General features: G+C 46.4%; 1 protein-coding gene and 1 pseudogene across 11 annotated transcripts in view; both read right to left on the reverse strand.

Moving 5' to 3' along the window:
* Positions 1-3,202, reverse strand: part of RBFOX2 (RNA binding fox-1 homolog 2) — a 249,203-nt gene extending 246,001 nt beyond the window's left edge. For all 10 annotated transcript variants that reach the window (XM_081129945.1, XM_081129941.1, XM_081129943.1 and 7 more), the window contains exon 1: positions 2,919-3,202. In XM_081129945.1, the coding sequence (XP_080986071.1) occupies positions 2,919-3,107 (189 nt within the window). In that variant the 5' untranslated portion in view covers positions 3,108-3,202. The remainder of the gene's footprint in view (positions 1-2,918) is intronic.
* An 8,059-nt stretch (positions 3,203-11,261) lies between these two features.
* On the reverse strand, positions 11,262-11,501 carry LOC308552626 (cytochrome c oxidase subunit 7B2, mitochondrial pseudogene; annotated as a pseudogene). Its single transcript has one exon. The product of its transcript is annotated as a cytochrome c oxidase subunit 7B2, mitochondrial pseudogene (transcript).
* Between the last annotated feature and the right edge of the window lie 940 nt (positions 11,502-12,441).

Here is a 12,441-nt window from a genome sequence, read left to right on the forward strand (position 1 = left end):
AATAACTTTCTTCTGTAAAAAAGGATGAATCTTTTGACAATCAAAATATTGGGGAGTTTCATGAAGGTACTCTCACCCCTGAATTCCATTTTTTTCTATCCCTTAATTATTTGTTTTTAAAAAGTGAATGAATTTCAACTTCAACCCTACAGGCACTGAGCACTTGCTATGTACCCAAAAGTGTTAGGTATTAATAATAAATACAAAGAAAATATCATTCCCATCTTCTAGAAGCTTACAGTCTCACTAAGGAAATAACACCACAACGAAGGGACTATGTGATGCATAAGTAAATATCAATAAAAAGGAGACAAGAGAGTGCCCTGGCCTGCATGGCTCAGTTGGTAGAGCATTATCCTGTGCACCAAAAGGTCATGGGTTCTATTCCCAGTCAGGACACATGCCCAGATTGCAGGCTCGATCTCTGGTGGTGTGTGTGAAGGAGACAGCCAATCAATGTTTCCCTCACATTGATGTTTCTCTCTCTCTCCCTCTTCCTTCCTCTTTCTCTCTAAAATGAACAAAAACATATTTAAAATAAATAAAGACATAAAGGAGACAAATTGCAACCTTCCCATAAAGCTTTCCTTGGCCATTTCAGCGGGAATGTCCATCTTCAGGACCCAGTGGCACAAATCCTCTGCATACTTTGGCTCTAAGTTATGCAATGCCTTTTGACATGCACCTATCCTGTGGTATCTCCACTCCAGTTCCACTGAACTTACAAAAAAAATGTCATTTACATATACACTTTTTTAAACTTTTCACCCATGTTGTCTCCCCACCTGAATTGTAAGCACCAAGTACATTAAGATAAGGGAACTTGACATATTTTTTAGAAGGTAACTTAGAAATCATCCTGTATAAACACTTTATTTTACAACTAACGAAACAGAGGCCTCAAAACGAGGGATTTCCCAAAACCATACAGCTAGTTGAAGACAGGGGACTAAATCAATGATGATATGAATACCTGTGTAGCATGGTGTGTTAGAACTACAACAATGAAGATGCATACAGTGAAAAATAAACATCCACAAATACAAAGAATGAAAAAAAGATTCTCTGTGGGATAGTTCTAAGTTGCCCATTTGTACCCAAAGGACCTAATCCACTCCTTCCTCTTTATACCCCAAAGTCCCTATACACTCCTCACTTCCAAATGCTACTGTCCTTAGCCCATTTGAAGGCAACCAGCAAATAATGGGCCCCAGGAGGAAAGGGAGGAGTCTCACTGTTAACTATGATTGACAAAAACAATAAATGAATATAGACATACAGATGCACACACCAAGCAAATCACACCAGCACTAAATCCAGTCTTCCCTCCTTACCATCCAGTATTAAACCCCTCACCTAAAGTCTCCCCATATTCCTCCATATTTTTTCCATGGCCCGGAGCTTTTACTTCTCACGATCCCTCTGCCTAAAAGAGTTCTAATGGAGAACAAAAGCAGGCAAACAAAAGAATTTAAAAATAAACACCAAGAGGATCACTTTACCCAAATAGACAGAAGTAACAGAGTGGCGTCTGCAAAGGAGACCCAGAAGCACACAGCAAACATGCCAGGCTTATATACAGCTCCATCTTTAACACAGGAAGTCAGGCAGAGCCTTGAAAAGCAGGAGCAGAGCACAGGAAGTTTTTGGCACTGCAGAGATTTCTAAGAGTGGTGTAATGGAGAGAGCACAGGAATAGGATAGAAAACTAGGCTTTCAGTTCTACTTTTACTACTAGCTAACTGGGTGGCCTAAGGCAAGTCACCAGTCTTCTCTGGACTTTTGATTCCTCCATCTATAAAATGAGGTGGTTAAACATTTGGGGTCTTGAATCCACTCCAAAAAAATAATAACTATTGACTCTCTCCCACCAAAAAGTGCACGTAAACTATTTTGCATAAGAATCTTCCAAGTCTATCCTGGTTAAGAACCCCTGGAAAAGATGTCTCTGGTCCCTTCTAACATTCTGATTCTAAGAGAATTAGGCAGATGTCTAAACAATTGCTGGGATGTAAGCCCCCCACCACTTCATAGCAAGTAATTTCTGAACAGACACCAAATCCTAAAACCTATGAAGGTTTCATGTTCTTCCACAAATTACGGTCAACTGACATCACTACATTTCCCATTCCCTACCCAATTCAACCAGCTTATCCTGAGTCCACAACTCAGAATCCAGCCTTCTAACAGCCCTGCACATTTTCTTTTATATCCCAGAACACTAAAGAGCTAGTCAATACCCTAGCTACATAAGATGCAACTGGAAAAGTACAGGAGGGACATGTCCCGGTCTCTCTTCAGACCCATTAGCAAGCGCCACAAAGTTAATGTGACTGAGCATCACGCTGTCCCCACAACACTGCCAAAGTCCTCGTACTTCTCACGCTCCTTGTGATTTAACCCACAATCGAAGCCACATCCCCTTGAGGCTCTCGAGGAGTTTTCTCGCTTTCCAGTCCACTCCTTTATATGCCACTCCCTTCCCCATCCCAGTGTGTCAAGGACTGCCAAAAAGGTAGCCTTCATGGGATGGTTCCCGCCACTGTCCCCTCGTCCTCGACTCAGTCCAGTGGCTCTCTGGGCAGCAGACCCAGGATCTCCTGGCTTCCACTCCACACCAAGGAACTGAGGAGAGGTCTGAAGAAATGGAATCCATCTCAACCATGTTCGATTCCCCCAAAAGAAACTATGGACGTGCCGTGTCCCCTCAGGAATCAGGACCCTCGTGGACACACCAGGGTCCTCCTGTCCCCTTCGCCTCCAAGCCGGAGCTCGCCCTACCTTTCAACCAGGCCCCGACCGGCCCCTCCCACTTCCAAACCAGGATCCCTGGAGTCCTCCCCGCGCCAAGCCCGGGCCGCCCTCCCGGCCCCGCGCCGCACCCCCGCCGTAACGGGGCGCCCGTCCCGCGCCGTCACCTGCATCCCGCCGCCGTCGTCGTCGGCCGCCGCCTCCTCGGTGCGCGGCCGCTTGCTGAGGCCGGGCTCGGCTCCGTCTCCTCCCCCTCCGGGGACCGGCAGCTCCAGCTCCGACTCCCGCTTCATCCCCCGGGCAGCGGCGCCGGGCCCGAGCTGAAGCGGCTGCTGCGGCTGGGCGCCTTCCGCCATCCGCCCGCGCCCCCCTCGCCTTCGGGAGCCGGGCGACCCGCGACAGGCCACCTCCCCCTGGGCCTCGGCCCCCGACAGTCGCGACAGGCGGGCGCGCGCCTGCCCCCGCCCCCGCGTGCGTGCGTGCGTGCGCGCGCGCGCGGGCCCAGCGCCCCTCGGCCACTGGCGCTCGGCGCTCGCCGGGTCCTCGGCTCCGCGCGGCTGGCGAGTCGCGACCGACACTCGCTCGCGCCCTGACGCGCACACGCGACCTCCGGCCTGGCCTGGCCCGCCGCGCGCCCCGCCTCTCGCGCTCACGGAGCTCGCCCGCCGGCCCGCGCCCGCTGCCTCACACTGTCCCTCACAACACGCCGGGCCGAGGGAGGAAGGGGGCGGTCCGGGCTCCCGAGGTGTGGGGAGGGGTGTTTATTTGGGGGAGGAGTGGCTCGAGGCAGGAACGAGCTGACTGGCCGGGATCCTCCGACCCGCCACTGTGGCAGCACCGGGAAGGCGGGGAGAGAGAAAGGAGGAGGGAGGGACCGGGATCTGGGACTCCAGCCCGCGCGGGAGGCTGTGGCGGGGGTGGGGCGGAGAGGGCGGGGCGGTGGTGGCGACGGAGCCTGCGGAGGGGGCGGGGCCAACGCCCCTCGGCAATCTCCGCCTCCTCTCCGGGCGTCCGAGGGAGGCCGGGAAGAGGTCGGGAAAGTTCGGGAATCTTCGGCACCGGCGAGGGATGGTCCTGGAGGAACTGCGAGGCTGGAATTCCAGCCGGCGCAGAGGGGGCGGAGTCTGCTTCCCTTAAGGGCGGGGCCACAGCCTGGGGTGGGCGGAGCTTGAGAGGCCCAAGGGCTGGGTTAGTTCCAGGCGAGGGAAGGGCGCTTTGCCTGCTCCCTCTCCCGCCGAAGAACGGGGATCCGTCTCCAGACGGAAGGTCCAGGAAAGCAATCACTTCATGGCTCTCCCCAATGCTGAAAGCTTTTACTCTAATCGTCATCATAATTATCATCACATCCCTGATCATCTTACTAGCTGGTGTCCTTTCTAGTTTGCACGGTGCGTTCACAGACCCGTTTTGAAGCTGATGGTATAGGCAGAGCATATACCAGGAACCACTTCACATTGATGCTAAAAAGTGTCAGAGCCTGATCTCAGGACACCAGATCATATTCTCTTTTTCTATACCTTGCTGCCTGTGTAACACTTTATTTCTTATCAAGTTTGTGCAATTAGAGATATTTGTGCAATACCTTCTTTCTCCTAAGAGACTGTAAGGACCAAGAGGGCATCTATTTTCTCTGGGTTCCCTATTGTGGCCTATGTGTTGCAGGGATACAATGATGTTGCACGAACGGACTGGATTTTACTTAAACAAGTTACTTCATCTCTCTTTGGGCGCGTGATCCATCATTTGTAAAATGAGGAGATGGTTTAGATCAGTGGTTTGCAACCAGGGGCAATTTTGCCCCTTCCCCACTCCCCCAGGACATCTGGAGACATTTTTTGTTGTTACAACAGGAGGTGCTGCTGGCTGGCATCTAGTGGGTAGAGGCCAGGTATGTTGTTCACCATCCTGTGGTGAACAGGACAGTCCTCACAACAGTTGTCCAGCCAAAAATATCAATAGTGCTAAGGTTAAGAAACCCTGAGTTAGATGATTTATACAATTATTTTCAGATGGGTCTGTGATTTGACCTTGGGACTTGGATTTAATCTGGCTAGCGCTGGAACAGTACAATGATAAAGATCCTTGCTTTGGAGTCAGACCAACCCAGGTTTGAATCCAGGCCTTAGCACCTATTGCCCATGTGATGTCATACCAGTGATCACTTAAGAATTTCTATACAGAAGGAGTTTAGGGCCTGCAGACTGATTAGAAGGGAAGACTGAAGGACTTGTCTTGAAGGCTAATTTTCATAACAAGCGCATATTTTTTACTTGGGCTGTGTCATAGATCAATGAAAATAGCCAAATTTTAGCTCTGCCACTTACAAGTCATGATGCCTTGTGAATTTACTTAGCCTTTCTATGCCTCAGTTTCTTCATCTGAAAATTAGGATAATAATAGTACCTTCCTGAAAGGACTATTGTGAGGATTCAATGAGTCATCACATATTAAGAACTTTGAACAGATTGGCCTATGATACACAGTCAATAAATGTTAGCTATTATTATTTTTACCATTATCATTTTATTCACATTTTAAATGAGAGAGAAAAATGTTCATTGTTAAGATCAAAGAATATCATCACTACTATTGGATTTTTTTAATTACATAAGGTAGCTTGGGTGGGGCCACTACTGATTAAGATGGGCAGACAAAGTTCCCCAAGTCACCCTTTGATGCAGCCACTATGTTGGGCAAGTCTTTTATTTTCACTAAGCCTTACATTCCTTGCTTGTAAAATAATAATAGTCACAGTGTTGTTTCAAAAATTAAATGAAATAAAATAAAGCACTTAGCGCCTAACATATAGTAACTGCTTCATAAGTGATTAAGTCAATATTTATTATCTAATACTGCTACTTGGGCCATCAAGTTGGAAGTCCAAGTGCCTGCAAGCTTGTTCTTGAGCTGAATTAGACAGTCTCAATCAGGGCTCTCCAGTTGGGAGTACCCCATAGCAGATGGGGCTTAATCCTGGGCAACTGAGCACAAGCATTATGACTTTGAAGAGAAATCAGATTTTTCTGGTGGCCTGTGGAACAACGACTTTTTTTTTTTAACCTAGGGACATCAGTGGTTGATTTTCTGAAAAATTTACTTAAATAAACTGATATCTGAAGAATTCTTCTCCTCTCTCTACCTGCTTTGCCAAAATACTGGAATCTAAATGATGCTAGGTCCTTCCTGAACTGCTCCATGACCCAGCAAGAAATGAGATTTGGGATCAGGTCTGGTTGTGACTCAAATTATTGTTTATTCAAGTATTTCCCTAAGAAATAGAGCAGTGAGGTATAGAAATGTTTGACTAACCAGGCAGAACAAAGAGAAATTGGATCTTAGCCTGTAAACAAACGTTAAGCATTTGGGGGAAGGGGGACAGAAGAGAAGCCTATAAATAGTTGAAGAAGCCAAATTGTGCCCGTGGCGGCACAAAGATCAGGACCATTTCTTTCATGTGCATCTGCAGTTACCTCTGTGAGAACAGATGGTTATAAAATATTACAGGGGAAGAAGACAATTAAAGAATATTTTCCTAGAAAGAATTTCAGCTGCAGAAACTACTGAAGTTCTAACATGTATCATTTATCTATTCGACCAACTATGAGCAAGAGTCTGGGATACCAAGAAGAATGAAATTAATTCCTGATACTAAGGAGTTCTCAGCCTGGGGAAGAAAGGGTGAACAAATAAAAAGACAATTACAGTGCATCCTGGTGAGGTCATCGCTCACAGTGGTCAAGAACGGGGACTCTGGTGTCACACAGACATGGGTTTGAGTCTGACTTGGCCTTATATTTGACCTCGGACAAAATCCTTAGCATCTCGAAGGCCCAGTGCTTCACTTGTGTGGCAAGCACTGGTAATTCCCAACCCAATATCTACTGTCCTCTTAGTCCTTACCAGCAGACCCACAATTTTGTTCAGGGCAGAACTCTACATAGCTTTAAAGAGAGAGGGGGAAAAAGAATTCTCAGGCTCCCTGACAGCTAAGGGTGGCCACAGAACACGGTTCTGGCTAGCGAGATGTAGGTAGGGGATAGCATCACTTCCCAATCATAAGACAAAACCACAAAAAGAAAAGAGTCTTTGCCCTTCATCCATTGCCCTTTGATCTTCACCCTTCCTCCTGCCTAGAATGCAGATTGGAAAAACAGCATCTATCTTGTCTCCACAGTAACAAAAGCTACACACTAAGAATGGTATTATGCAGCCACCATACCAGCCTTAGCGCCTCTACCTCAAATTTATTGTTGTTTGAGCAAAATAAGTTCCATTTGGTTAAGTCACCATGGACAGGTTTCTACATGCAGCCAAACTGAACTCTTAGCTGATAAAATCTGTAAACTGAGGACAATAATAGTATCTCCCCCTAGGGTTCTCTTGAGCATTAAATAATGCATGTAGAGCACTTAGCATAACACCTGGCTCATAGACACACTCAATATGGTAACATAGACCTTTTTACTACTGTTATCACTCTTATTATCCTTATTAATAAGATTATTATATGTGCCAAAAGCTATAGGAGCATATAGGAAGACGTCACTCCCCCTGCCTGGGGAAGACAGGACAGGCTTCACTGAGAATGTTATGTTTGATCTGGGTCTTTAAAAATGAAGAAGAGTTTCCCAGGATATGGTTTCTACTGAACAGTGAGCTAATTCTTGTGTGCCTGCAAGCGCTTGGGAGGAGTTCAGCACCAGCACTGTTCACCAGGAGAAAAGATACAGCACTGGCCTTGGGGTCAAAGGATCAGGAATGGAGTTAGGACCAGCTGTGGTCCTCAAATTGAGACTGAGAGAGGCAAGTGGGTGTCTGAGCACCTAGCCACAGGGTTATTGTGGGGTCATAGGAGATAACAGATCTTATGAAAGATCTATTCATATGCCATGTATTGTTAACCCAGTACTCTGGTTACCTGACAGCCATCAGACAACCTGGTGGTGTAAATCTCTGTGTGTTTTTAACCAATCTTTTTAGTTTTATTTTTTAATATATTTTATACATTTTTTATTGATTTCAGAGATAGGAAGGGGAAGAGAGAGATAGAAACATCAATAATGAGAATCATTGATCAGCTGCCTCCTGCACACCCCCTACTGGGGGTGGAGCTGGCAACCCAGGCACGTGTCCTGACCTGGAACAGAACCGTGATCTCCTCGTTCATGGGTTGATGCGCAACAACAGGGCACAGGTGAAATCTCCGTATTTTATAAGCTCTTTCAGAACATGAATGCTTTCTTAATACCTTACTTGATTTTTGTGTCCCTAGAACCAAGCACAGAGCTTGACACAAAATATGTGGTAATTCCAACAACCCTAAAAACATTCAAAAACGCAGCCTGAGACCTCACACTCCCCCTGGACCAACAGATAAAGACCCAGAGCGGAGCAGATGAGCTTAGCATGCTCTCTTCACCATGCACTCCTCTAAACAAAGAAGGCAGAGTGCTCAGGGCGAGGGTCCTTCGCCCAAATTTATCATCCCTCTAGTGAGAGAGGAGTAGATATAAACAGAAGACAGCATTTTCTACTCCAAAGCTTTCTTTTCCCAAAAAGAAAGGCAGAGGATACCCCTGATAATTCATGAGCCAGAGAAAGTGGTCGCAGTTCCTGCCACGCGGCTGGCCGACCCAGGAGCCGATACAAAGCCTAATGAGAAACTGAGTTCAGCAAACGGGGCCCACGTGATGTTTAAGCCTCATTAGTGCTATGAAGCCAGCCTCTCCGCACAGACCCGCTATTGGCTTGACCACACTCCCCTACCTCCCTCTGCTCATGGCATTATTGAACCTGGCTTTTTCCTATGGGCCAGAACCTTGCCAAGCCTTTTGCCCTTCACATAATGTGTTTGTCTGGTTTCTATTTCTGTCGTGTGATGAAGGATGATAGCAGGGTATTGAGTTGTTGTGTTTCATTTAGTGCAGTTACCGCCCTCACCCTATCCCCTACCCCACCCTGCTCTCAAGTCGAGTTTTCATTGTCTGTTTTGTGCCTCCTCCTAGGTTTTTATTGTTTCCTTACAGAGTGGGGGAGGCATTTTATTTTAATTATTTTATTTTATTTTCAGGGTCTTGGCATACATAAGCTCATGTATTCATCTTTTCTGCAAAGAATTACTGTGTTTTGAAGTTGGAAATGACTGCAGAGGGAAGCCAGCGAGGGAAGCCTGCTGGCCAGCGAGGTTCAGATGTTCACGAACGGAGCCTCTAATATGAACCAGGCCCTGAACTAGGTGCTTTTTTTGCACTTATTCCCCACAGCACATCCTTGAGGTAGGCAGTGTTACATCTCATTTTACATATTAGAAAACTGAGCCCTGGAGAGGTGAAACGACAGGCTCAAGGTCACACAGAATGGTTACTAACAAAGGAACTCCTATCCCCCACTCCAAGTCCACTGCCTCTTCCATGCTTCACCATGCTCTGTGGACTTTTTAGGGTGTTTTAGTTTGGGTGGGTACAAGTCTCCTAAGAAAAGGGAACAAAACAAGTTAAATTTCTTGTTCTCTGAAGCAATTTAACTACCATGATCCTGCATTCATCTGGGGCCTAAGCTCCTGGACCTTTGTTGTATCATGGCATTGGGTCTTCATTATCCCAGCCAGCACCTGCTCAGGTGTCTTCCTCTGGGTGCCAGTCTGGTTGTCGTATCGATCCCAATTGGCCTCCACTAAGCTGTCCAGTCTGCTCCTAAGTCATTGATTCATGCATAGTACAGCTTGCCCAGGGCCCCTCCAGGAAAGACTCTGTCTTATGGACTTCACAACTCTGTCAAGGGTCTGGGAAAACTCTGGCTGCTCCCACACTACTCAAGGGCCTTATGAATCTCTGAGAGGCAGTCTCCGACCCCTGCTATGCAGATACACTAAAGAGGCCTCCCTACTCCTCAAACCCTTGCTGGAGGGGAACACTGTAAATGTCCCCCCTGCCAGGACCTCCAGTGGGAGGTGAGCACAGATCTCCTCTTTCCAGATACCATACCTTCCTGCAACTGTTTCTCCCTCTCCCCCAAAGTCTCCATCTAGAAGGAGGCAGGGGACAGGGGTCTGCCAGAGGCCCCATGAGAGCCCCCATGAGGCTCCAGCTCTTGCTTTCTCTCTCTCATTCTCTCTCCCTCCCTCCCTCTCTCTCTCTCTCTCTCTCTCTCTCCACCTCTTGCCACTTGCCACATTTGCCTCATCTGGGGGGAGGGGGCAAGACTGGTCCTAACTGATACTGATTTTGGCAAAAATCTCTAAATTTTGTAGGGCATGGATATGGTGACCAGAGTCATGCAGGGTTGAGCCCTTGGTAGTTAAAAAACCAGGGTTTTGAAACACAGAGGCTTTCCTCTCAAGCCATATGTTTCAAAGTCTACTTGGTCATTCAAAAGCTCAAGCCCACTCTTCTCCCTGCATTTCCACTGTAACAGCTTTAATCCTGAAAGAAAGGGAGAGTGGGAGAGTGGAAGACACCTGGGAGAGGGGGAAGACAGAACATAAATTAATATTCTGTGGCAAAGATTATCTCTGTACCATTTCCTCCTCCTGCAAATACAGGGGGACAGTTCTCAGCCTCCTTGGCAGTCAGAATGGGGATGTGTGACAACATTCTAGCAATGGGATGTAGGTAAAAGTGATAGAGATCACTTACAGGCCTGGCTCCCAAAATGTCCCTGCCAATCTTCCAGCTCTCTCACCACCCTCCACCCCTCCGCACCACCCCTGCCACCCCAAAGCAGCTGTGGAGACCATGAGCTAAAGACAGTAACATCACAAGAGGAAGGGAGCCAGGATGCCCAAGTCATCCATTGGAGAGCTGTAGTAGAAGCTGCATGAAAAGCCGCCCCTCCTCTGGACAGACTATGATGTGATCAGGAAATGAAACTTCATTGTGTTAAGTCACTGAGGTTTGGGGGGGGAGGGGGGGATGTCGTTACCGCAGTTTATATTACTTATTCTGACTGATAAAATACCTAAATATTGTTCCCCCTCATAATCAATGCACAAAAGATCAGAGATTGGGAACCAGAAGCTTGACCATTTAATTAAAATTCAATTTGAGTAAAATCGAAGGTGTATAGAATGATAGCAATTCCAAGAAAATACTAAGGATTACCTTTGGACAATATTCAAAGCCTGACACTGAAGGAGAGGGATGGGGGGAAAGCAGGAATGATACCCCAAATCCCTTCTTCCAGCCAGCCTGGCACAATACCTGGCATATCGAGATGCTTAATAAGTAATGACTGACTGTATGAAAATCCATTAACCCATCAACTCTGGTTAAACCCAGGACATTTACTTTTTTTTTTTAATTCTACTTTCAAATATTTGTTATTCATAATCCCCTCTAATCTACACTCACTGTTACAGCCTTGTTTCCAGATATTAAATACCTACTTTCAATAACTTTTTAAAGATTTCCAATGTATCTTAATGTTTAATTATGCTATATTTAAATGAGCAGCAAATTGCTTAAATGACAAATTGATTTTGAAATAATTCTGCATTATAGCAACTGTGATGGTTATTCATCATTCCATTCTTTTTGGGTGACTCTGCCAAGAGGGGACAGTTTCATTCGATTCCAGTCTGTTTGGTTGTAAATATCCATGAACAACACAGAAAGTGGTTCTACTGGCTAGTACAGCATTACCATATTTGTCATGAAAATCTGGGAGCTTCTGTAGCTCTGCCTTGCCCTAATTTGCTGAATGCTTTGAATCTTGAGGCTTCTTAGTATATTTCTAGCCGAGGGGAGCATCATGAAGGTGTTATGAAGTTGCAGTTGATTGCAGTTGCTGGTCTATTTCCCTGTAAAGAGACAGTTCTAGAGGCTGGAGAGGCCAAGAACTAGGTGCTGATGAGAGCCCTGTTCCTGGCTTGAGACTACTGCCTCCTCACTGTGTCCTCACATGTCAGAGAGAAAGGGAGAGAAGAGGAGAGAAGGGGAGGGGAGGGGAGGATATTTACTATTTTAGGTTTTATGGGGAGGAGCAAAGGAGGTAGAGATAAAAATTTTTAAATGGAGAGAGAAGAGAAAGAAAGTAGGGACAAGTGCAAAGGCAAGGTGGAAATGATTTTCCAGAAAGCATTTACCTTTACCCATGCCCACTTCTGTGACGTAAAACAGGGCTTATCAGCCAGAGCCCTCAGTAATTTTGCTTTCTACATGCTCACAACATACAAAAGTAAGATTACAATTCCTGTTTATTATTGATAGTAACACACAAAATGAAGCTGAGCACAGAAAATGCCACAATGAGAGGCAAGTGGAAGCTAATAAGTTGGAAAAAGCCTTTCTATCCCTAAGACTTATAATCATGCAGAAAGACTTCTGGGGTTTGAAGGAGCTCAATAAATACCACTTTTCTTTCCTATCAAGTCAGGAACCGATTTAAAGACAGACACAAGAAACAGAGAGCCTGGCTGGAGTAGCTCAGGGGTTGAGAGTTGATCTATGAACCAGTAGGTCACCGTTCAGTTACGTCAGGGCACATGCCCGGGTTGCAGGCTAGATCCTCAGTAGGGGGCGTGCAGGAGGCAGCTGATCAATGACTCTCATCATTCATGTTTCTAGCTCTCTCCCTCTCCCTTCTTTTCTCTGAAATCAATAAAAACATTTTTCTAAAAAAAGAGACAAAGAGCCCTAGCTGGTTTGGCTCAGTGGTTAGAGTGTCGGCTGGTGGACTGAAGGGTCCTGGGTT

The sequence above is a fragment of the Miniopterus schreibersii genome (genome assembly GCF_964146895.1).
Source record: "Miniopterus schreibersii genome assembly, chromosome: 2".
NCBI lineage: Eukaryota > Metazoa > Chordata > Mammalia > Chiroptera > Miniopteridae > Miniopterus > Miniopterus schreibersii.